At 38.5% G+C, this 23,010-nt stretch overlaps 1 protein-coding gene across 2 annotated transcripts in view; it reads right to left on the reverse strand.

The window, feature by feature from the left end:
• GALNTL6 (polypeptide N-acetylgalactosaminyltransferase like 6) overlaps window positions 1-23,010 on the reverse strand; it is a 421,154-nt gene that overhangs the window by 66,364 nt on the left and 331,780 nt on the right. The window contains exons 5-6 of one of the 2 annotated variants that reach the window (XM_072334684.1): window positions 15,051-15,236; window positions 10,120-10,303 (exon numbers count right to left, since the gene is read on the reverse strand). In XM_072334684.1, coding sequence (XP_072190785.1) covers window positions 10,120-10,303; window positions 15,051-15,236 — 370 coding nt within the window. The remainder of the gene's footprint in view (window positions 1-10,119; window positions 10,304-15,050; window positions 15,237-23,010) is intronic. The other variant, XM_072334685.1, reaches the window with a different exon arrangement.

Genomic DNA, 23,010 nt, shown 5'->3' on the forward strand with positions numbered 1-23,010 from the left:
CTGCCCTTGTGAGGCCTTATCTGCAGAACTTCAACATGGAAAAGATGTGGGGATTTTGGAGAAGGTGCAAAGGATGGCTATGAAAATGATCCAAGGGCTGAAACACCTCTTCTGTGGAGATAAGCAGAAGGAACTGAGCTTGTCCAGCCTGGAAAAGAGAGGGCTGCAAGTAGACCTTGTTCTGGCCTTCCAAAATTTCAAGAGAGTTTATAAACATGAGGGAAATTAACTTTCTAACCAGGTACATAATGATAGGACAAAGGGGAATGGTTTTAAACAAAAGGAAGGGAGATTTAGATTAGATGTCGGGGAATTTTTTTACTGAGAGTGGTGAGGTGCTGGCACAGGCTGCCCGGATGGTCTGTGGATGCTGCACCCCTGGAGGCATTCAAGTCCAGGTTGGATGGGACCCTGAGCAATCTGATCTGGTACTTGACCTAGTGGCAGTCAGCCCTCTCTGTGGAGAGGGGGTTGGAAATTGATGATTCTTCAGGTCCCTTCTAACCCAAACCATTGTATGATTCTATGAAAAACATGAAAAGCCAGTCACCCAAATACCCTATTTTGACAAGTTTTGAGTCTTTTCATTCCTACAGAAATTTTTAAAATGATTATGTTCCAGCAGATGTAGAAATGTCCTTAATGCATTCCATCAAGACAATCAGAGTATTCTATTTTGCCATTAAAAAATTACAAATCTATGAACTAATGTTGTTAATAATCTTGGATAGCAAGACTATTTTGTAATTAAAAAAAAACCCAAATTGCAATAATGTCTCCTAACAGTTCTCTTCTGCAAAATAATAACAATATCCCTATTTAGCTGGAATAGAAATGTGAACAATTACTGATAAGGATTTAGAGTTAGGGTATTATAGTTAGGCTGTGGTCGGACTTGATGATCTTTAAGGTCTTTTCCAACCTGAGTAATTCTAAGATTCTATGATAAAACATGAAATTTAGGGCAATGTTGTTAACCATTTAAAGTAACTTCTTTGCTTTTATTTATGCTGCTTGATATAAGGTTATATATAAATCAATACTGAAATAATAGGGCTCATATGATTTACCTTCATCAATGTAATCATAAATCTGACACCAACTGCATATAGTAACTATAACTGTACACACAGGCAACTTTTGAAGGCAACTGTTCTTACCGGAATGCCCACTGAACAAGTCAGGAATGAACAAAAGAGTATACTTTGAACAGTTTTGCTACTTAAATCACCATTCTGTCAAAAGGAATCATCACAAAATGGCTAAGCAGTAAAACACATCGCAAAGAACAAATCCAAGGACCTAAAATATTTTCTGTGGTGTGAGAACTAGTAACTTCACTTTTCATTTGGTGCCTCCTGTGAAAGCTATTGGTGCCTTTTGAAAACCTCTTGGTTTGCAGATGATGGGTTGAAAATACAGCTCCAAACATCTTTCTTCCCCTGCTGTTTACCTTCCCAATGATCCAAAAAGGAAAAATGTTGCTGCTGTTCTCTTGCTGTGTTACTGGCTTAACACCATTTCTTTCACTTGAAACTCCCTGCTTGTCCATAGATCATTTGTGCACACAAGAAAACTGAGTGGAGACCTGCCCTGGTACAAAAACACCAGGGAGGTTATGCAGAATCAGCTCAACTTTTGGCTGAGAACCAGGAGTGAGAAGGGACTGATGTCTCCTCTTTCCCTCCAGGCACCTCATTCCCTGATAGCAGCAGCAGCACTTTTTGGTGCTTTTGGCCTATCTGTACTAGTTTGGATCATGTGTCCACGAGGTCCTAGGTGCTACGTCCTGGTTTATGGAACAACAAATGCCAGCTCTTTTGAGCCTTATTTATTCCCTGTCTCTCAACAGAAATGCACAGCATTTTATAAATAAACCAGCACATCAAAACTTGGGATGTTTATAGTAATTTTTGCCTCATAGGTTGCTGGAGGCATTTGTCTTTGCCTCGTGGCAAAAGTGATCTTACAGCTAGAAAAAACATATTTTGGTTACTTAGATGAAAAGAAAACATGCTAGAATGCCTGGGAATGATTCAGAATGCAATCTTGTTTTATTTGTAAGATCCTCATTATGCCATTACCTGTACTGAACTTCCATGATATTTATTTAAAATTTGCATTAACTCTCTTTTTCTCAGCTGAGTGTTAGATAAATGATCAATTCACAGATAACTGCTAGAGTTAAAAATGACAGCAATGTGTACTTGACATAATGGCTGTCAGAGAGATACAAAACCAGCCAATAGTCATAAGTAAAATTCAATCACCTATAACTCAACACCTATAACCCAATATCAAAGAGGAAATTGTATTGAGAGGATAACTGCAAATGTTGCCTTGCCCGCATCTGATTCAGTTCAGTGTTTCATTAAAAACTTGCATTCATCAACTCTACTCTGTAGGGCTTTACATGGGGCTTTTTGCCTACCTGTACTTGTTTGGAAATTGTGACCATCAGGTCCTAGATCCTGGTTCTTGATCTGCATAGAAAGCAGAAAAGCAAACTGAAACTGTGCTGTAAATTTGTACCATCTAGTGCTTTCAGAGGAGGTCGTGTGTGTGAAACATTCGATGCTCAGAGGATCTGAGTTTAAAGACATATGCATAAAGATCACTATTTTTTACCAGAATATCAAGATGATTTATAAAACTTTACCCTGCACAAAGCATGGCTTCTGAATTGAACACATTTTCCAGAGTCAGAGAAGTGGTACATAGTCCATTTTTGACTGAGGAAACGGAAGAACCCTGGGTGCACCACCAAAAGCTAAACACATGATATAATTTGAATCCTCTCATTATTACAACCTGAATTTAGAATGGAGTATGTCAGTTGCATGAACTTCAAATAAAGCACAAATAACACTACAGTAGGTTTTAAACTAATTGGAGAATTAATCGGAATTGAAACACCTGGCAAGCTGGAGAAGTGAAGAAACATGTTCAAGTATCAAGTATCACTTTGAACAATGGATAACGAAGACACATCACCTTTTTGGCCATGGCACTTTGAACAGATATGGTAATCAATGCCTTGCCTTCAAACAGGTAAAATCTGAATTAAAAAAAGAGATGGATGAAAACTTAGCTATGTACCAGTTTCTGCCAAAAAATATGCAGAGATTACACCAGAACATAAGCCTGGTATGAATTAACAATATCAAGAAAACATAAATAGGAATGCAACCTCTGAAACAGACAAAGTTGCTAATCTGCACTACTAGGACATTAGGCTTTGGCTGTTGCAGAATCAGCTGTTAGTATTGCTTGCAGGCTAAATGGAAAGAGTCCAGAGAAAGGCAAAGATAGACCTTAGCAAACTAGAAAACATGACTTACTAAGAGAGACTGAAAAAATAAGATACTTTACTTGAAAATGAGCAGTTAACTGATCTGACACCAGTTCTCAAGTATACAGAAGTTATTCTCCCAGTGTGAACTGTTCAGGATAAAACAGGAGGGTTAAACCTGTGACAAGGAGGTTTCTGGCTAGCTATTATAAATAAGAATACTGAAGCATTGGCTCTGTAATAAATTGTGACTCTGCATTTCTGGAGATTTAAACCAAGCTACTCTACTAGAAATATGATAAGAAGATGGGCGAGGCTGAAGGGATGAGATAGGAGATTCCTGACAATTCTTCCTAGTCCCTTCTTCTCATGCTTCAAACACATAACACATTAGCAGCTCAAGTTCTTCAAAGTGGACACCAAAAAGTTGTCTTCATCCCCAGGGCTAAGGGAATCCAATGGCAAGCTAGGCAGTCAGAATTATTCACTACAGACAATGACTCAGGTGTATAATAGCAGGTAAAGATGCTTTTATACTAGACTTAATTCACTGTGGGCTGTGAAAAAAGAACCATGGGCACCACAGGGAAAAGTACTATGACACCATGGAACACCTGGCAGATCTTGCAGAATAAGAGGGAAGCAACTTCTACCAAATGCCCATACTGGACAGTAGTAGTAAATTTAAGCCAGTGAACAAATACAGAACTCATAGTACAAATTTGGAAACTGGCACAGAGTAGGGTCTAACAAAATCAGTAATTGGTTTTAGTCTTCTGCTGGGAGCAACTGAAGCATGGACATAAATTAGACAGCAATAGTCATTCCTTAAAAAAGCAACAACCAACAAGCTCAAACAAGTTGAAATGGCAATGGGTGCAGAACTCAATCCCAACATGATGCTTTTAAACACTACAAAATGGAAGAGAAGGATGTTTTTCTGTTTATTAGTACAAACGTGTGTCACCTAATTCTGAATGAAAGTTGTAGAGAAAAAGGTTTGAAAATCCACAATTAGAAATATAAATAGCTATTTCAGAATGGTGACTTTCTTTTCACCACTGAAAATTGTTCAGACACAATTTTATAATTTTGAAAACCAAACCATCTCTATCAATACCACATTGATCGCTTTAAATAGCTCACCTGGACGCATTAAGCAACATATCTCTTTTTCTTGGCCACCATCCCAGTCTTTTTTTATGTACAGAAATATTAAATTCATGTCCAGAAACTACTTAGTTTTCCAATTACTGGTAGTTTTGATGACCTACTCTATGAATCTGCCCTAGCATATGGGCATATCGACTATCAAGCTCTGAAGTTAATACTTGTGGGAAGTAGCAGGCTAACAGCTCTAGAAACATTACATTCAAGATGTTTACGCTTTTATGCTAATTATGAAATCCAATTATAGAAGAAAATTGGAAAGATGAGTTTTTGCAGAAGCAGAAAAAATATAGCTACTTTGGCATTGCAACATCAAGTTTATGGACAAGATTTAGTCCCTTTTATCTAGAGAGGCAGGAGCCACTAGTAACATTCAAGTGAAAAGTTGTGCATCCAGTGTGAATCTGCTCAATTCAGCTGGTAAGTAGGAATCCACTATTTGCCCAAATGACTCCACTGAGGTTGTAAAAATCATAACAGCAGCAGATTCTATACTTGATTTTTTTCTTGAACTCTAAAAGATTGTGCTCTTTGTAGAGCTCTCTCTCCTGAGCTGGCCTTCAGAGAAAATGTACTACTTGTACAAAAGCTCTACACAAAAAATCTACCAAAGACAGGAGAAAACAACAGGATATTCATATCTTCACTCACAAATGCTGTGCATCAGTGTTAGCATTTTTCATTGATAAAGAATTCTGAAATTTTCATGGGGCCACAGTTGGGCAGCAGTCTGTAAAAGCTATTGTTATCTCCACTACCATTTCTTCCAAAAACCATTGCTTATCAAAACAATAAATCAAGACCCTAAATTGCACAAACTCACACTGGCTGGCAGCTGCTTTTCTGTAGAATAATGCCTCTGCATCAAATATTCAAATATTCCTGAAGCACACTTCAAAACAGTAGATTATACTCAGGCAGTAATAAAAAATAAAATAAAATAAAATAAAATAAAATAAAATAAAATAAAATAAAATAAAATAAAATAAAATAATAAAAAAAGATGATTGTTTCTGGTTGTGAGAGGTTTTATGAATGTTTATGGGCAGAAATCAGCCATAAAGGACACAGACTATAAAGCACTGGGAGCTGTAGAACAGAAATCTTTATCCTTAGCTCTTTCTAAATTTCAGAAAATGATCATAAAATTGTAAAAGTACTTGTCAGATTTGAAATGCAGCCTATGCAAAGAGTTTCTTTGTACCATCATGTTGTTAAATATATGTATAAATACTGAAAGTAAGGAATTGCAGAAAAATGAATATTTCTAAGCCAGAGTATAATAAATCCAAATAAAAGAGCAACCTGTCAACAGCTTATATAGTAATAATATGATTGTAAAAATGCAAATCAACAGAAAGTGCCAGGCAATCTAATGCACAACTGATCATATTAAAGTCATGTTTTATATTGAAGGCTGACAGACTGTTAGGCAAGAGAACAATGCACTAATTACCTAATTTCATTGACTGAGCAGATCCAAACTTTTACTAGAATCACAGAATTATAGGGCTTGGAAAAAAGCTTTGGGGATCACCAAGTCCAACTCCACTGCTATAGCAAATTCCCTAAAGTAGGTGGCAAAGGAAAGAGTCTAAGAGGGAAACTCCATAAACTCTCTGGGCAGCCTATCTTCTGGCAGAAGTACATCCATAATACATGAATGCCACATACTACTGTGAAACCTCAGTCCTACAACCTTGGTTGCACTTGTACCCAATGTAGCCTTGGGATAGTGAAGCTTTTCTATTCCTATTTCATAGAAAGGAAACAGCACAAATAACTCAAATCTCAGAAAAGGTTACAAAAAGTCTTCTAACTCACTGGCTAGCAGAGTATTTCCCTTACTATTCTCCTGGTCCTTAGCTAGAATTAAGTGACTCTCCAGCTTTTTATAAAAAAGAATCCTTCAAGAGCAAGTAATATTCATACACCAAAACTCCATGCTTGGAGTTTTCCAGATGCTGGGGATTTTGGTATTCAGTTAGTGGAGAACATTCTACTCCTTTCCATTCTGAGCTGCAGTTCCATAGCAATGTTGTTGGGTCTTTTTCACACCCTCCCTCTGTACTGTATCATGAAGATAGACCTCAACCAAAACTGCCCCAAGGAGGTGTGCATCCTTTCATATCCTAGCCTATACTAGTCTTCTCCATTATGTGATTTTATTGAAATAATAGGTTTTCATGAGCTGAATTGTTGATGTTTTCTTATCCAGTTGCTGATGGCACCAAAGAGCAATGATGCTTGTTTTCAGACAAAACACATGATAATGTGAATCAATGTTATGTAAGTGTTGCCAGGAAATAAAGATCAGTCATCCTCAACAGGCTTGAGCATATCAAACTCCTGCTTTAAACTTCATCAGAGCTTTTAGCCCAGACAGGCTACTAGATCACATACACTAACGTGTTCTATATCACAGCCCGTTATGGTAGCAAGGTTACTCTATTATTTTAAGTTACAATTGCTTTGGTTGGGTAAACTGCTCCAAAGGACAGCATGTGTTTTGCACCACAGAAAGAGAAATAGCAACATCAGAGCTTGTGAGCTATGCCCCAATCTCTACCATGGCAGAGAAACAAGCCAATGAAAGACGCAAACCACGAAGAACTTTGCCACAAAGGGGGTAAACATCTCTATTGCTTCCAATTTATAGACCAGAAGAACATTTTAAAGTCACCTCAAGTTCTGCCAAACAATCAAGGACCCTGGAATCAAGTCGCCGAGCATCATCATGGCATGATGGTGACTTCACATTTATCTTACAAAGACCGATTCCCACAATACAGCAGAATCAATTTGCTCTGTGTCTGATACTCAGCCCTAAATACATCAGAGAGAAACAACACGAAGTCCCTTCAGTATGTTTTGTGGAGCTGTATGTGCATCAAAAGAAAAAGATCACTACAGTCAACTGTGATGGGCTGTAAGCCTAACAAGTCAGTTGAATACTTTACAAAATGTCCACTGTTTCCATAGCATAAAGCAAAGGGAAATCAACAAGGATTTCAGAGACACCAGATAGAAAAAATATATATATTTACAGGAAAAAAATAATTCCAGAAATGCTAGCTCAGCTAGTACTGGAATTCAGTCAGCTCCACGCTATTCTCACAGCAAAGCCTACATGAACACACTTCAGTTTGTTGGGCCAACTGCAAACACTGCTGAAGTCCACTAGAGCAGTATATTGATCATATGCAGATGGAAAGAAAATACATCATTTCAATGATGCAATGACTAATTTTGGGTCTTGTGCAGTTTGATCGTTTTTATGTACATTAAGGCCGATGTGACCTTTTCTGCTGAACACAGGCTGGCATTTCAAGTAAGGGGAGAAACTGAGCTGTGCAGTTTTTGGATCTCAGGCCCATTATTTGCTGGTATTTTACTAAAACGTTGGCAATTTTCCACTTCGTTAAGGATCAACTAAGATCTGATGCTGTTAGCAAGAAACAGAGCTACTAGAGTACCAACAGAACAATATTTAACTTAAATATATATATACATATATAAATATGCATATATATATACACACATACACACATATATATATTTTTATATATATATACACACACACACCCCTACTGCTTACAGAATAGTAACATAATAATTACAGTTCTGGCTGAAGCCATTTCTAGCTTCCGAGTATGCACCTAAAGGAAAACAGTTCTGCCTCTTTAATTCTGTAGAAGCTGCCTCAGTCAATTAAGTCACTGATATTTAAACGTGAGTTCTGTAACATTTATGTTATTTGTCATAAGGAAAGTATTAAAAGCTCAAGGTGTCAACAGAGAAGGCCCTAGGAGAAAAGCAGTACTGACTTTCAATTAGAAAACAATTTCTTAACTAAGCAAAAATATCGATCATTAAAAGCACTTCTACCCTTGACATTCTTGGCAATGGGTATGTCTGAGCAAATAGACTGTCCCAGCTCAGATGGTCTTCAATCCTGTTCCCACATGTGGGGTAAGTGCACTGGGTCCCTGTGCATGACTGCTTTTCAACCTGCACCCCTCTGATGCGGATTCCACAATGGGGAAAGCAAAGGAAGGCACTCCTTGATTTATTTAGGAATGAGGAAGTTGTGCTTTTCTGGGGAGGGAGTGACTCAAATTACAAGAGATTTACACATCATGTACTCTTTGTGAAGCCATTTCTCTGTGTGTGTTACATATGCAGGCAGGGCAAGGTGGACACAGACTGCTACCATACTGGCAACAACAGTTCATGCAAAATTGCCTCATCTGTTCTGCAGCATGTGTGAAGCATTGTCTGCTCTATAAAGCTTCCTTCAACTATCTCCTCTTCAGCCCTTTTGATTTTGAGAAATGAGTATGACAAACTGTAAGTGTGCAAAACTGCGGATAAACAATGCTAAATTTAGCTGCAACAGATAACTTCTACTTATACACAAACTTCAAAGGTGACTTTCAGTAAGCGGCAAGAAGTCACAGCTGGTCAGAGGACCAGGAAGACCTGTGGAAGAGTAGTGGGGCATCTAGCAACTCAAAAACATCCTGTGATCGCATTTGCTGCATCTGCATTGAAGAGTTGTCACACTGGCAGTAGAAGGAAAGTACTTCATCAGCACTTAAACCCATGCAAGATGAAGACTGATGTGCCTAGATGGGGGACTGATAGGTAAAAAGGAACAAGGAGAACAAGGAAACTGTGGTTTACACAGAAAGCTACACTTGCCTACCTCTTCTCAACCCCTGGACACAAGGGTCATGCTCTGAAAGAATCACAACCTTTCATTTCAAATAGTGCAGAGTCTGGGCCAGAGACACTGATTTTCTGTTGCTATTGCTTCCAGGTTTTGTTTTGAGGAGGAAAAAATGCTGACTTTTTAAACTGCCAAAATCTGCAGTGTGGCATTTCTGACAGGAATGAGCATCACAGCAAGTCTGCCTGCCAGCCCTGCTGAGATGCAAGCTGAACAAGGGAGCTGAAGACTCTACCAAAATGAACCATGTCTGGCTGCCTGGCCTCACTTTTCTGGTAAGGATTAACCCAGCTGATCCTTACATGAGAATAAAAAATAAAAGAAATTAAAAAAGCTCAATTTTATGAAGAGTTGACAGTCATTCCTTTGAATGAGCGGATCCATATAACACTGGTAATAGACGTTATCCTATCAAGAATTATATACAAATCAGCTTGACACTCTTCAGCTTTGACAGTACCATGTTAAAATCACAGGGACATGCATACAATAGCAATATCACCAGTCAGAAACAAAGCATTTGCTGCCACAAATATGGACACAGTGATTAATGCATGTACTGTAACAACCCTCAGCAAAGAAAACACAACTAAAATTTGTTCAGAAAGCACTCTGTGGAGTAGAGAGAATTACTGCAGTCACATTCATTACTTTCCTAGTGCCAATACTTTCTCTTAACTACACATCTGTTCCTTTTTTGCACAGCCATCAGGCCAGAAAAGATCAGGAAGTGTTACTGAGCACAGCTCGTGAATTTGACTACTTGTTGCCCTGATCTTTTTGCTGGTTTGAAGTTTGTAGCTGCTTGCTTCTACTACCTTTAATTACTGCAGCCTGCATGGAAATTCCTGGGCCTGGCTTACTGCAGCTGCCTTCTTTGCTCGTTTTACTTCACTTTCCCACTCTCCCCTTTATTGCTACTTACTCAAAGGGGTCGCTGGGATCAGCTCTCTGGAGCTCAGGAGGAATCGGGATTCTTTTGTAGTACATTTCCCAGTCAAAAGCTCCTCGCATGGCATCCCCTGCCTGTGCCTCGTAGCCAAAATGATTGTGGTCAATGACATCGATCATAGGACACACGATGGTTTTGTGGTTTAGTGCAATCTGGTCTGAAAAATGAAAGTAGAAAACAGGAAATGGCATGTCTAGTCAAGCCATCTGTCATATTACTGCAAAGTGAATCCCATAGGTTTTTTGATGTTCGAAGACTGGTTGCTTCGTTTCCTGTGGCCCCCAAAACATTTCATTTTTCAAATCTGTATCAAGCCTTTGTCTAAGCAGACTTAATGCAGTTGGGCAATGATTAGAAGCATTTACAGTTCTTTAAAGGGAGGAATATCCCTCTGAGACCCACAGGAGTCCAGTCATCTGTATCTCTGTCACTTTGCTACTCTGAGCTGTCCCCAATCTGTCAGCTACGCAACAAGCCAGCAAGCAAAATGTAAAAATACTCCTTCAGCTGTGGGGAGTGTGTATGGCAAGCTCCTGTGAAAGAGATTCATGTTCCCAAATGCAAATCTCAGACTTCGCAACCATTCAGCCCCTGCTCTGTAGCGCTGGTGAACATCAGCTCTGAGATCAAAAGCTAAAATTAAAGGCAAATTCCAACATGAGGAACAAAACAGGGCTGCCGTCCTTTTTGTGCCTTTCTTGGAAGTACAGAGAAAGCCTTAAAGCATTATTCTTACTCACCTGTTTTATAAAGAAGGGAGTTTCAGTTGACTTAAAAAAAATAAAAAAATAAAAAAAATGGAGCTTTGAGACTAAATCAAATTCCTGTCTCTAATATAAAAGCAGTGTGGGCCTGAGTCTGCCTTTGGAGAATCCTATTGCTTAATCCCTTAGAGCTTCCCAGAAAAGGAATAAAAGGAATGAAGATATGCCAACTGCAAGAATTAGGCAGAAGAATCATGTTTTGAAGTGAGGAAGTACACGAAAACTTTGTAGCTGTATTGGAATTAAAGAACAGCAGATATATATTATCCATGAAACTTTGAAAAAAACAAGGTCTCAAACATTGTAACTGTAGTAAAGCTTTTTCTCCAAATGATATCGTAGATTCTCTACAGAATGTAATACATCTTCTAAGCTTATGTGATTTTTTTATATGGATTAGATTTCACTAGTGTTTGGAAATATCCTAGGCAAGCCTCCAAATAGGAGGAATGTGTAATGAACACTTAGATAGTAAGGCAGGAAATATTAGAATGTTCATTACTAATGTAGACCTTGTTCCTCTGTTTATGAAGGACTGAAATGAAAATTATATATATATATGTTGTAGCAAAACTTCTGTTTCTTTTATATTTATTCTCAGCTATTTTTAAGAGTCTGTCCAAATGGGTGAACAGCACCGACTGCTAGTGAGAATGGGCTGTACCTGGCACATCCTAAATCTTGAACAGTGAAATAAATTTAAAGTGCAGCTCCCACAATATTCTAGGAAACTCTTCTGAGAGATAATGGCTGCATTACTGTTGCAATTGCCAAATATAATTACATTCACTGATATACTATGTAGTGCTATCTGTAATCATCATGTAAGGTCACTTTATACAATCTCTTTCCTGTGATGGTTCTACTAATAGTTACAGGGCTTACAATAATTTCTCTCTGATCCTTGCTTTGTGAACTGATTGGAAGTGAAAAACTAAAGGGGGTTGATTTGGCTGGTGTGGGTCAAAGGTAGACTCATAATACATTCACATATTTCTCTTTAAGAGCTGCTGCCTTTAAAGGCTGAAGGATTGGAAACAAGCAAAGACGGCCAGTGATACAACTGTCTGAGCAGTGTTCAAACTCAAAACCCATATTTTTCCCTACAGGTCTGCAAGATTTTTGCAAGTAGGATGGTGCTAACATGCCTGATCAATGAGTAACCACAGCAAAATCTTGACTTTTGAGGAAAGTAGGGTGTTAAATTATCCGTGCACGCCAAAAGGCAAAGCAATCAAACTTTCAGCCTCAGTGTTTCTTTCAGTATGCCTGAAATAATGAATTTTACATACAGGCTTCAGAGGCTTAAATGTAGCCTGAATTTGAATTCAGGAAACAGATAAAATTGGGTAGCTTATGTTCCCCAAGAGTACTGGTATCATAGCTTTACAGATGTGAACATGGTGCTGTCTTTGCAACCCACTGCTCTCTATCCCAGCTTCTCCTAACATAAGATAAGCCTGCATCTTTCAGCTGGCTTGCCACTATGTTTCTTACTTCAAGCCCATGACAACTGATTTTTGCACTACGCTGGATTCAACTACAGCAGCTGGAGTCCAAATCACAGTTCTCCTTCAGCTGAGTTCACACCATTGCAATGTGATACCAACAGCTGTGTTTGCCAACATTTTTACATGGCTACAGCTGCCTGCTCAGTGACCAGTAGGCAAAACTCCCCGAGATCACAGTCTTGGAATGGCTGATCTCAGTTCAGAATGACATTTAAGCTAATCAAATAAACTAAATAAAGAAAATAAAGAAAAGACATTTTGCAGACATTTTAAGAAAAAAAAAAAAAAGAAAAAAAAGGGCTGTAACTGAAATGAATATAGATTTTTTTTCCCACAGAAAACACTTATGGCTGTTATTTGCATATCTTACAACCTCTGAAGAAACTCAGCCTTCCTACAGCCTAAAAAGTGATAGTCAATTCTAAAAACATAAGCTAGATGCCTAAATAACTTTGAGAACTGTCTTTAAGAGGTTGTGTGTTTTGTTTTTTTTTTTTTGTTTGTTTGTTGGTTTTTTTTTTTTCCCTTCTGTCCTTTATCATGCAAGAGCTCATTTTGAGAAGAACTGCCACTATTCTGGAGCAGTACAAGTTACTGCCCCTCTCAGTGAAGATGGACAATATTCACTCCAGCATGCAGCTGAAATGGGCTCTTTTTCAGGACTTTTCACTGTAATCAGCAGATGAAAATTAGAGTTAAAATAGGGCAGCTTCTTTTTTTGGTTTCCTTGAATGACATGCATTCAAATGCAGTGCTGTATGAGTCACAAGACAAATCTTTATCTAAACACTTGCAAATATCTATATCTGCCTATCAACTTTACTACTATTAGTCGCCAACCACCACCCAATGGATTTGAGAAAATCCCCTCTTCTCTTTGGGGAAAAGAGTGTACAAGGCATTCTTACATTGAATGTTCATTCTCTATTTGCCCTCCCTCATGTAATGCTCTTATTCTTTTCTTTAAAATCAAGTCTATTGAACTCTGACCCCTGTGTTACTCAAGATTACTTCCCAGATCCTCTGGCTGGTTTGCTAATGGTATTTCCACTGGAAGCAGACTGAGAAAGATGACGTTGCACTTGAGAGGGGTCTTGATCCCTGAGGAAGCTTCTGTCACCTTTTCACTTTTCTTTCTTAAGGCTGAGGATTGAGATCATCAGTGTAACATCCCTGTAAACCTAACTGCTATTACAAACTCTTTGTGACCACTCTGTTTAGCATTACTTATTTGGTGAAACTCAGCTAGATACATCTTGCCTTCAGACAAGAAAACAGAAAAAGGAACTGTTTTTGCAATTTACAGTTTTCCTACATCTAAGCCAGCAAAACTGAAGGGTTAAATCTCATCTGCAACAACTGAGCAAAAGATTTCAGCAGACAAGTGACAACCTTCCTGATTTTTTATTATTATTATTATTTTTATTCATTAGTAGTGATATACTGTGCACCTCGTGAAAAAAAACAAACACAACAGAAGGTAAAGGAAAGCTGTATATGTGCACTACAGGGTGTTTAATGGCTGTTTGTCAGGGCTGCCTGTGGAAGGAGTATTGAAACTCACATTTTCCTCTGCTCCTTCATGCCATTTGGGCTTTACACGAAGACAGTGAGGTTACTGCTAAAATGCTGATCTTGTAATTAAGGGCAGTGTGGTAACAAATGGAGAGACTGTAAATTGACATGGAAGCTACAAAGAATGTAAATTTGGAATTTTGTAATTATCCTTCTACTGGTCTGAAGAAAAACAGTTAATATTTCTGTTTTTTGGTCTCAAGTGATTGTTCATTAGCAGTACAACCTCTCTTCTTGGCTGTAAATGTTTATTGGCTTATTGTATGGCCAGATCAGGCCTAGGAACAAGATTCAAGGAAATAATAACTGTTAAGGGATGAAATGCTTCCCTGTCATACCCTTATGACATATTCTTGTAATTAATATAGATTCCCTTAATAACAAATTCAGAAGTTTCATTTAGCTTTGCTAGCAGAAAGCACTCACTTTCATAAACTTTGTGTGTAGTTAGGAAGGCAGAAGAGGAGACATTGTTTCCTAAGTGAAATCTTAGCCTACAACAATTGATTCTTTCCATTTCTTTGACTAATGGAGCTTTGCTGGGTGCAGCTGGAATCCAGCAAAGCAGTCAATAGCTAATCATTCTCTCTGAGCTTTCTATTGTGAATGCGTTGTTATTGGATTTAACTCTGAAGTCCTAGATACATTTACAGTGAAAGCTGTTTTAATTGAATGTGGAGGCCTAGGAAGGAGTATGAAGAATGCATAACAAAAGTTTTCAGATGTATGGTAAAAGCATAGCAGAATACTTGATTTAGTAGTAGTAAACCAATGACACTAATAACACAATAAAATGTAATTCTGGTGTAACTCTAATAGGCCAAAGTGTCACTTTTAAGTCACACTAGTGCTTTGTTTGCAAAAAAAACCCACCCCATAAATTGAAGCTACTCAGGTTTCTTTGAGTTCTCTCTCATACTGTCTCTTTAGACACTACAGTGCAGTTCCAAATGCTTCTATACATTGTATGTCCTTACTGTGGGCTGTGGCCTGGATTGCTTAAACTGCGCTATGTGCTCTACTTTTTATGGCTGATGAACACTCAGACACTTACTAAGCAGGGGAGGCAGCCAATTCACGTTGACTTCGCAATGGGAATCCAGAAATGTCAAGACTTCTCCTCTAGCCAGCGAGGCTCCTAGCAGTCTGGTCCGAATGAGCCCTTCTCGTTTCTTGGTACGTACAATCCTCACTTTGGCAAAACGGACCATGTATTCCTCCAGCTTCTCTTTTAAATGTTCTAGAAAGAAGGGCAAAAAAAGCGTCAGTTGTGCCAAGCCTGGAGGAGCCAACAGAAGGACAGGTTGGCATACAACCTGCAAGCTTATCCACTTCCATCTCTTGTCTCTTCAAGACCTCCAAAATCTGCCACAAATCCTCTCTGAGGTGGTTTCAGAAAGTGCAAATGCTGTGTTTTATCACCCAGAGGAAGACACTGACTCTCTGGACCTTTTACTGCAGTTGCTACTGGCAACCTGCCATCTGCGATATAATCACAGCCAAAACAACTGCAGGATATTCATGCATCCTCTGGTTCCCACAGCCCAAGGCCACATAAATATTCTGGCATACTGTTTTACAAAAAGTGTATGTTCCAAGTGGACTTGCTATTACCAGCTAATTACTAAGAAATGCACATGGAAAGCAATTTTTAGAAAGTAAGCATTAACCTAGCACAATTTGATTGCTTTATTAACAGGAAGGGAACCAGACATGAAGATCTTAATAGCTGGATACCTGCATGAAGTAAACAGGCAGCTAATAAAATAAGGCTGAAAATGTACAGCAGTTGATAGATTTCTTATTTGCATAATCTGGCTTTGTATCTTAAGACAGCACTTTTGGGAACCTTCTCTATTCTGACTGAAAACACACACTAAGAATCACAGAAACCAAAACCAACCATCACCTCCACCAAAGAAATCAGACCTTAAAATTTTGGCTCCTCCTAAATCCATCTACAACAGATATACTGATCTCTCATCTTTGATACAGCACCTCAGCTTCTCAGATTCATTGCTTTGCAAGAATTTGATAACTTCTCTTGGCAAGGAAAGAGGGAGAGAAAATCTTGGTCTCCAATATCAATAACATGGCAAGATGCCACATTTAGCGATGCTAGGAGTTGTAAGCTAAATCTCACTGATACAATTTTGACAGGTTACAATTGCCTCTTGTATCAGCTACTCTATTCTTTGGACTTGTGTGGTCGGTACAGATTTTGATCCAGACCTTACATCACTATTGATTGCAAGAAGTTTGTTACAGACTACTAGAAAGTACTTTAGCAATACCCTCAAGTGTATGTATGCATAGATTAAAAGGAAACAAGCAAACAAGACATAGCTCAGAAAATACAGGATATTGTGTTCAAATAAAATTAAGCTCCACTGAAACAGCTTCCTGCACATACTCCTTCTTGTCTCTACCCCTTTACTTCCTAGCTGATCAACATGCAAGACTTCCCAAATCTACCCGTGGAACAGGAAGAATTAGGAAACATTGAATTGTCAATGAATTGCTGGCAAACCTAAAGCAGCACAGACAAGTTACACATGTTTAGTAGGACAGCATTGCATGGAATGCTTCTGAATGGATGAATCTCATTGCACTCTGACACCGATGAGGGAGAAGGTCTGAGATTTGACAAAATCAGCTTGCAAGGATTACAGACTGGTTGGGGCTTTGGAAGGGAGAAGCTGATATTTGGAGAGGCTTTGGAGACCTGCAAGTCATGACAGTGGTTTCTAGGAGAAGTATGAGATCAAGCAGTAAACAGAAGTGTGATAAGTCTCCTGGGGTGAGAAAACTGAGAAATATCGTAAGAGGCCAAGTATGAGACAAAAAATAAGGAAGGACATTCTAATAAAAATCAAATGATTTTGTCTCCTATGGTATGGCTGAACGGAGAATTCCCAGATTTTCATTTTGAAAAGAGGCATGCCTTTTTTTCATCCCAATTTGCTACTTCCGTTCTCAATAAAAGCCAACACAGTCCTGCAGCAGTCATGATGACAAGAGTTGTACTGTGTCTTTGAATGATGATCTCTATCTGCCCAACCACATTCACATGACAAGGGCTGCATGCCTCTCAGACTCATTATAGGCACCAGCTACAATTCAGTATCATGACTGGCCTGAGGTTAAATCAGGTTTTAGATCATTCTGTGCCCATGTACAGAACTGTCTAAAGCGTGTATTTATCGACCTGTTTTCCTGTTTTTATGAGCTACACTGAGGCTACTCCCATAGTGCAGGAATACAAAAGAAGGTAAATAGACCTTAAAAACAAAGATACAAAGAGTTCTTGCAGGAAATACCAGATAGACTGCTAGGGCTGTCGATCATATAGAATTGCACAATGTCCTGGGTTGAAAAGGATCACAGTGATCATTGAGTTTCAACCCTTTGCTAAGTGAAGGGCTGCAAACCACCAGACCAGGCTGCTCAGAGCACATCCAGCCTATTGTAAATTGCATCATTTAATGGCCATGAAAAATGAAACAGATTCAAACTGACAGGATATCACATATTTCCTAAGATTAAATCTCACCTCTTAGGTATCTTCTTTTACTCCTGACACACTGTGAAAATTTCTGTAGTACCTAATCCCTCCCCTTAGATCTCTTCCACCCACAAGTCTGAAGTGCCATCCAACTGCTATATCATGCTAAATAAGTTATTTAGCTTTTTATTTGTGAACAGAAAAGAGACTGATAATATAAATTTGATTTATAATATGATTTGGTTGAGCTCAGACACAAATGATGACAAACTCCATGAAATCAATGATTGTTCATACTCTCCCTTTACTGCTTCCTTCCAAACTCTGGAAAAGAGGTCTCTCATGTTTTTAATATTTTTATTCTTTTATTTTGCCAGAATAATCGTCAAAATTCTGTACAACAAACACCATCTTCCTTCATTTCCTTCAAATATCCATTCACATGTTTCAGACAGAATGTCATTTGGTTTGTGAAGAATGGTTCTAAAACACCTAACACATATTCTGACATCAGAATCACATGTACCAATATTGTTTTCATCAGTGCAGTTAGTCCCATGACTGAAGCTCTTTTTTCTGTTTTTGTTTTGTTTTGTTTTTTGTATTATTCTCATGGTAAAAAACAAAAACAAACAAACAAACAAAACAAACCCCAAAACCTCCTCATAAATTAGCAGAAGTATGTAAACAAAAATTAACATCTTATTCATGCTGAATTTTAAATATATCCTCATTTAGATATTTTGAAAGTAATTGGGATGAGAATAAAACGAAGAGATAATTTTTATAAAGCATAGACAAATGACCTTGAAAAAAAGATCATGTCTATGTACAAAGGGAAATATATACATTACTAGAGGTAAGACCTAAATAAACTATCTAGATCTGTTAAACCAATGACACTAATAATATTCTAACAACAAAACACAACACAGTCAAAGATATGTCAGTTGTTAGAATACCTAATCTAATTTTAGTTATGAAATTTGGCCGAGAAGAAAATTTGGGAAAGTTATTCTGGAAAAATATGAAGTATTAAAGTTCAATACCCATCTGCAACAAACTTCTGGGAATGAACACATCTTAAAGAGGAGAAAAAACGTCCCCTTTGGACATACACATAATGACAAATTTATTTTTAAACCTAATATGAAAATACTCTCACATTGTATCTAGTTCTACTCTTACCAATCACTGATACCATAAACAAACATATAATAACAGCCAGTGGCAGTACAATAGTAGAATCATATAATCCTTTTGGAAGGGACCCTTAAAGGTCATTTAGTCTAACTCCCCAGCAGCTCCATGAGAGGCACATAGCCTTGTTCAGCTTGACCTTGAATGACAGGGGCTTCTACTACTTCACTGAACAACCTGTGCCAGTGCCTCATCACCCTCACTGTAAAAGCCTTTTCTTTATATCCAACTTAAATCTCTCTTTTTTTAATTTGAAACTATTTTCCCTTTTTTCTATCACCAAAGACTCTGCTTAAGAGTCTGTCCTCTTATTTCTTATAGCCCCCCTTTAGATAGTGAAATGCCCAGATTGCCATCCACCAGTACCCCAGATCCCTTCTGGCTGGCCTGTGCTCTATCCTTTTGTCCCTTGGCTTGCACTGACAGTAGGGGCTGCTATGACCCATATGCAAGAACTTGCACTTGACTTTGTTGCATCTCTTGAGGTTCTCCTGGGTGCACTGCTCAGTCTGTCAAAGGCCCTCTGGATGACATCCTGTCCCTTTGGCTTACTGGCCACACCACACAGCTTGGTATACTTCTTCCCACTGTTGATGTCACTGATGAAGACACTAAAGAGCACTGGTGTCAGTCCTGACCCCCAGTAGTAATCAGTTCTTAAGAACAACAACAACAACCAAACAAACAAAAAAACCCAAAAAAAACAAAAGTGGCATTTTATTCTGTCTAGAGAAGTTTTAAAAACACATTCTTCATGTTCAGTTATTCATCAAAGTTACTCCTGCATTACTCAATTTGGGTGAAACACACAGGTGAAACTATTTAAGAGTCATGCAGTAGTCAGCAGCTGGCTTGAGAGTCAGCTACCTAAAGAGCCAGGGATGCTTCAGTGAATACAGTACCTGGCAAGTTCATAGAATCATAGAATGGCCTGGGTTGAAAGGGACCACAGAGATCACCTAGTTTCAACTCCCCTGCTATGTGCAGGGTCACCAACCACTACACCAGGCTGCCCAGAGCCACATCCAGCCTGGCCTTAAATACCTTCAGGGATGAGGCATCCACAACCTCCCTGGGCAACCTGTTCCAGAGCACCACCACCTTCTGAGTGAAAAATTTCCTCCTAATTTCTACCATAAACCTCCCGTCTCAGTTTAAGACCATTCCCCCTTTTCCTATCACTATCACCCTCATAAACAGCCATTTCCCCTCCTGTTTATATGGATTATGGACTTATATTATTATATGGATTATATTATTATATGGACTATTATTCAAGGATGGAAAGTTCAAGTATTATTTAAAACAGTTCAGAGAAGACTTTATAATTATCTGTATGACAATACATTTGACTAACAAATTATTTTGATCGTATTTATCATAATAAATAAACTTTGATTAAACTCATTTTTATCTCCAGAATAACAAACTGTCCCCATTCATGGCACTCCACAGATTTCCTTCTTAGAAGAAAACAGCAAGTATTCCTTTTTCCCCTGATAGTACACTTTTTCTCACAGTTCCCAATTACTGTTTTGCTAATATTACCTCCAGAAGAAACATCATGCACACATGCATTGTACACACATTTAGAAGCAAGTAAACGCAGATGCCCAAGTGGACGTGCATCAATCAATGTCAGATAAAAACTATAATTCTAAAGAAATCCTCTGAAAGAAGTTATAATATAGTGTGTGAAGTTAAAAGAAGCACGAAATAAAACAGCCTTTAAATCTCCAGAAGACAACACATTAAGCCCATTTATTACCAAAGGAAACAGTTCAGGAAAGTTTACCATGATAATAAAACAAGGAGGTAGGATGGTTTCATTTATATGCTGTAATATTACATAAATTTCACTTTCAGAGTTAGGCACAAGAGAGAAGCCAGTATTTAAAATCTACAGTGAGCTATAAATGGTGCACTTTGGACATAAAGAAGCCAAAACTCCTGTCACTAGATGAGGGGAATAAACGTCTAATTTGTAATTTAAAGGAAAATACATCATACTTTTTCTTCACAGTGTTGATCATATGTACCCATGAATCATATGTTTGACACATGCCAGGCACCTGCCAGGCCAAGAATTGGCACAGGTGGTGACAAATGAGGAATTATGCACAGGCAGGAGGTTTACAGGCTGTCACTGCTATGACAAGTGATGATAAAGGGCAACATTATGTCTCCTCCGGTGATAATCTGTAAACAGATTCTCCATTGTAATTACTTTGCGTGGATCTACTCTGTCTTCATTTAAAGTCTGGAGAAAATTTTCTAAGAGTATCAGAGTCAGAGTTGCCTGATCAGAGTAATTGAAACTCTACTCAAGCAGAGCACCAAGTTACTTAATTTGGCACCCAAAGATACATTTGAAATTAAAGTTCTGCCTTTGTCAGGAAAAAAAAAAATAAAATCATAGCAATAAAATGTACAAATGTAATTCTTCTCTCCTGTTGTGCTGTATACAAGGAACATTTCATCATCACACCAGAACCCCTTGGCAACATGTGCTGTGTGACAAGCAATGTTCCTTCAAACTTATTGAGAAGAGGTGAAGAGAGACATATAAGATGATGTGACAACTCAAGCAGATTTTCAGGACTTTCTTGACTGCAGTAAGGATCATGAAAGTGAAAAGAAATACAGAGAAAAAGCCTTTTCTTAAGTACTCCCTTCTGGACAGTCTGGTAGGTCCAATCAGACCCATACCTGTAATGCAGCTAATTCTCACCTTCATTGTGCCTTCCAAAAGTTCAGACAATTTGTTATAGTATTAGTATATCAACTAATTATGTTGATAGGATTGTAGAAGAATAGAATGGCCCAAGTTGAAGGGGGGCTTAAAGATCATCTAGTTTCAGCCCCGCTGCTATGGATCAGATTGTTTAGTGTTCCATTTGCTGAAGGTGAACTCAGTCCCACTGTCTACGTCATTGATGAATATGTTGAAGAGCACCAGTTTCAAGAAAAACCTCTGGGGGACACCACTTATGACCAGCCTCCACCTGGACACAGTCATTGTGATAAGTGATAAGGACATGGTGTGGAAGCATGTTAAATGCACAAGTCCAGGTAGACAACATCAGCTGCTCATCCTTTGCCCACCGGTGCCTTCAATCCATCACAGAAGGCCACCAGATTGGTCAGGCATGATCTGCTGTTGGTAAAGCCATGCTGGCTGCCTTGGATCACCTCCACATCTCACATATGCTGTAACAACTCTTTACAGAAAGATCTGCTTCATGATCCTCTCAGGCACAGATGTGAGGCTCACTTTCCTTTAAGTTAGTCCAGTCTTCCTTTCTCCCTTTTCTGAATACATAATTAACATTTGCCTTTTTCCAGTTGCCAGGGACTTCACCTGACAGCTAAGAGTTTCAAATATCATGATGAGTGGTTTGGCAATCACACAAGGCAGTTAGTTCCCCAAGAACTGTGGGAGGCACATCAACTGCCCCATAGACTTGTACACGTGCAGCCTCATGAAGTGGTCTCAGACTTGCTCTGCTCTTACACTCAGAGTAATATTGCTCCTCTAACCCCTGCTTAGAAGTTCAGAGACAATCCACTTAATTAAGATTAGCCAAGAGTCTACAGAACTGCTAAATGCTCTGATAAACAATCTTAATTAAATCTGTTTCTTTTTAACTTTTACTTACTGATATATTTTGATCTGCTCTAACATCTCCAACATGAGCTGTACAAATGAAATACATGAGAAACTTACAGTGGGGAAAAATGTATGCTGTCCTCTCCTGTTACTTCAGCAAAGGCATTTGGAAGCAAGCCATGTCTCCAATAACATAGCAGTCAGTAATGTTAGGTCAGTAAAATAAGCAACTATTTCTGTTGATGAAAATTAAAGCAGTCAAATAGCTGTTTTTACATGCAGTGATAATGAAGTTCAGAAAGTTTTTTCTCAGCTTACTCTCTAGCCAGCAGTAGAAAGCTTTGTGCCCAATATGCACACTCTAAGCACATTTAAGCAACACAGCTCCCACTGTGAAATGGATCTCTGTCCTCTCGAAATGGGAGTATCTTCACAGATAAAATTAGCAGGCATGCCCTCCATTCCTCTCCTGAGGCTCTGAGCATGCATTTTTCTTCGAACACCTCCACTTAATCTTTTGATGACTGAAATGCTTCTGTCTAGCTTGACAGAAAATACAAAAAGGAAATGTAGAGGCCTATTATTATTTTGTTTTCTGCTTTCCAAAACAGCCCTTCTTCAGTACCTTGTCATTCTTTTTAGTTTCACTGACTCTATAAACACTAGAATAAACCCAATTCAGCCTAAAGAGAGAATATG

Source organism: Excalfactoria chinensis, chromosome 4, assembly GCF_039878825.1.
Source record: "Excalfactoria chinensis isolate bCotChi1 chromosome 4, bCotChi1.hap2, whole genome shotgun sequence".
In the NCBI taxonomy this organism is placed as follows: domain Eukaryota; kingdom Metazoa; phylum Chordata; class Aves; order Galliformes; family Phasianidae; genus Excalfactoria; species Excalfactoria chinensis.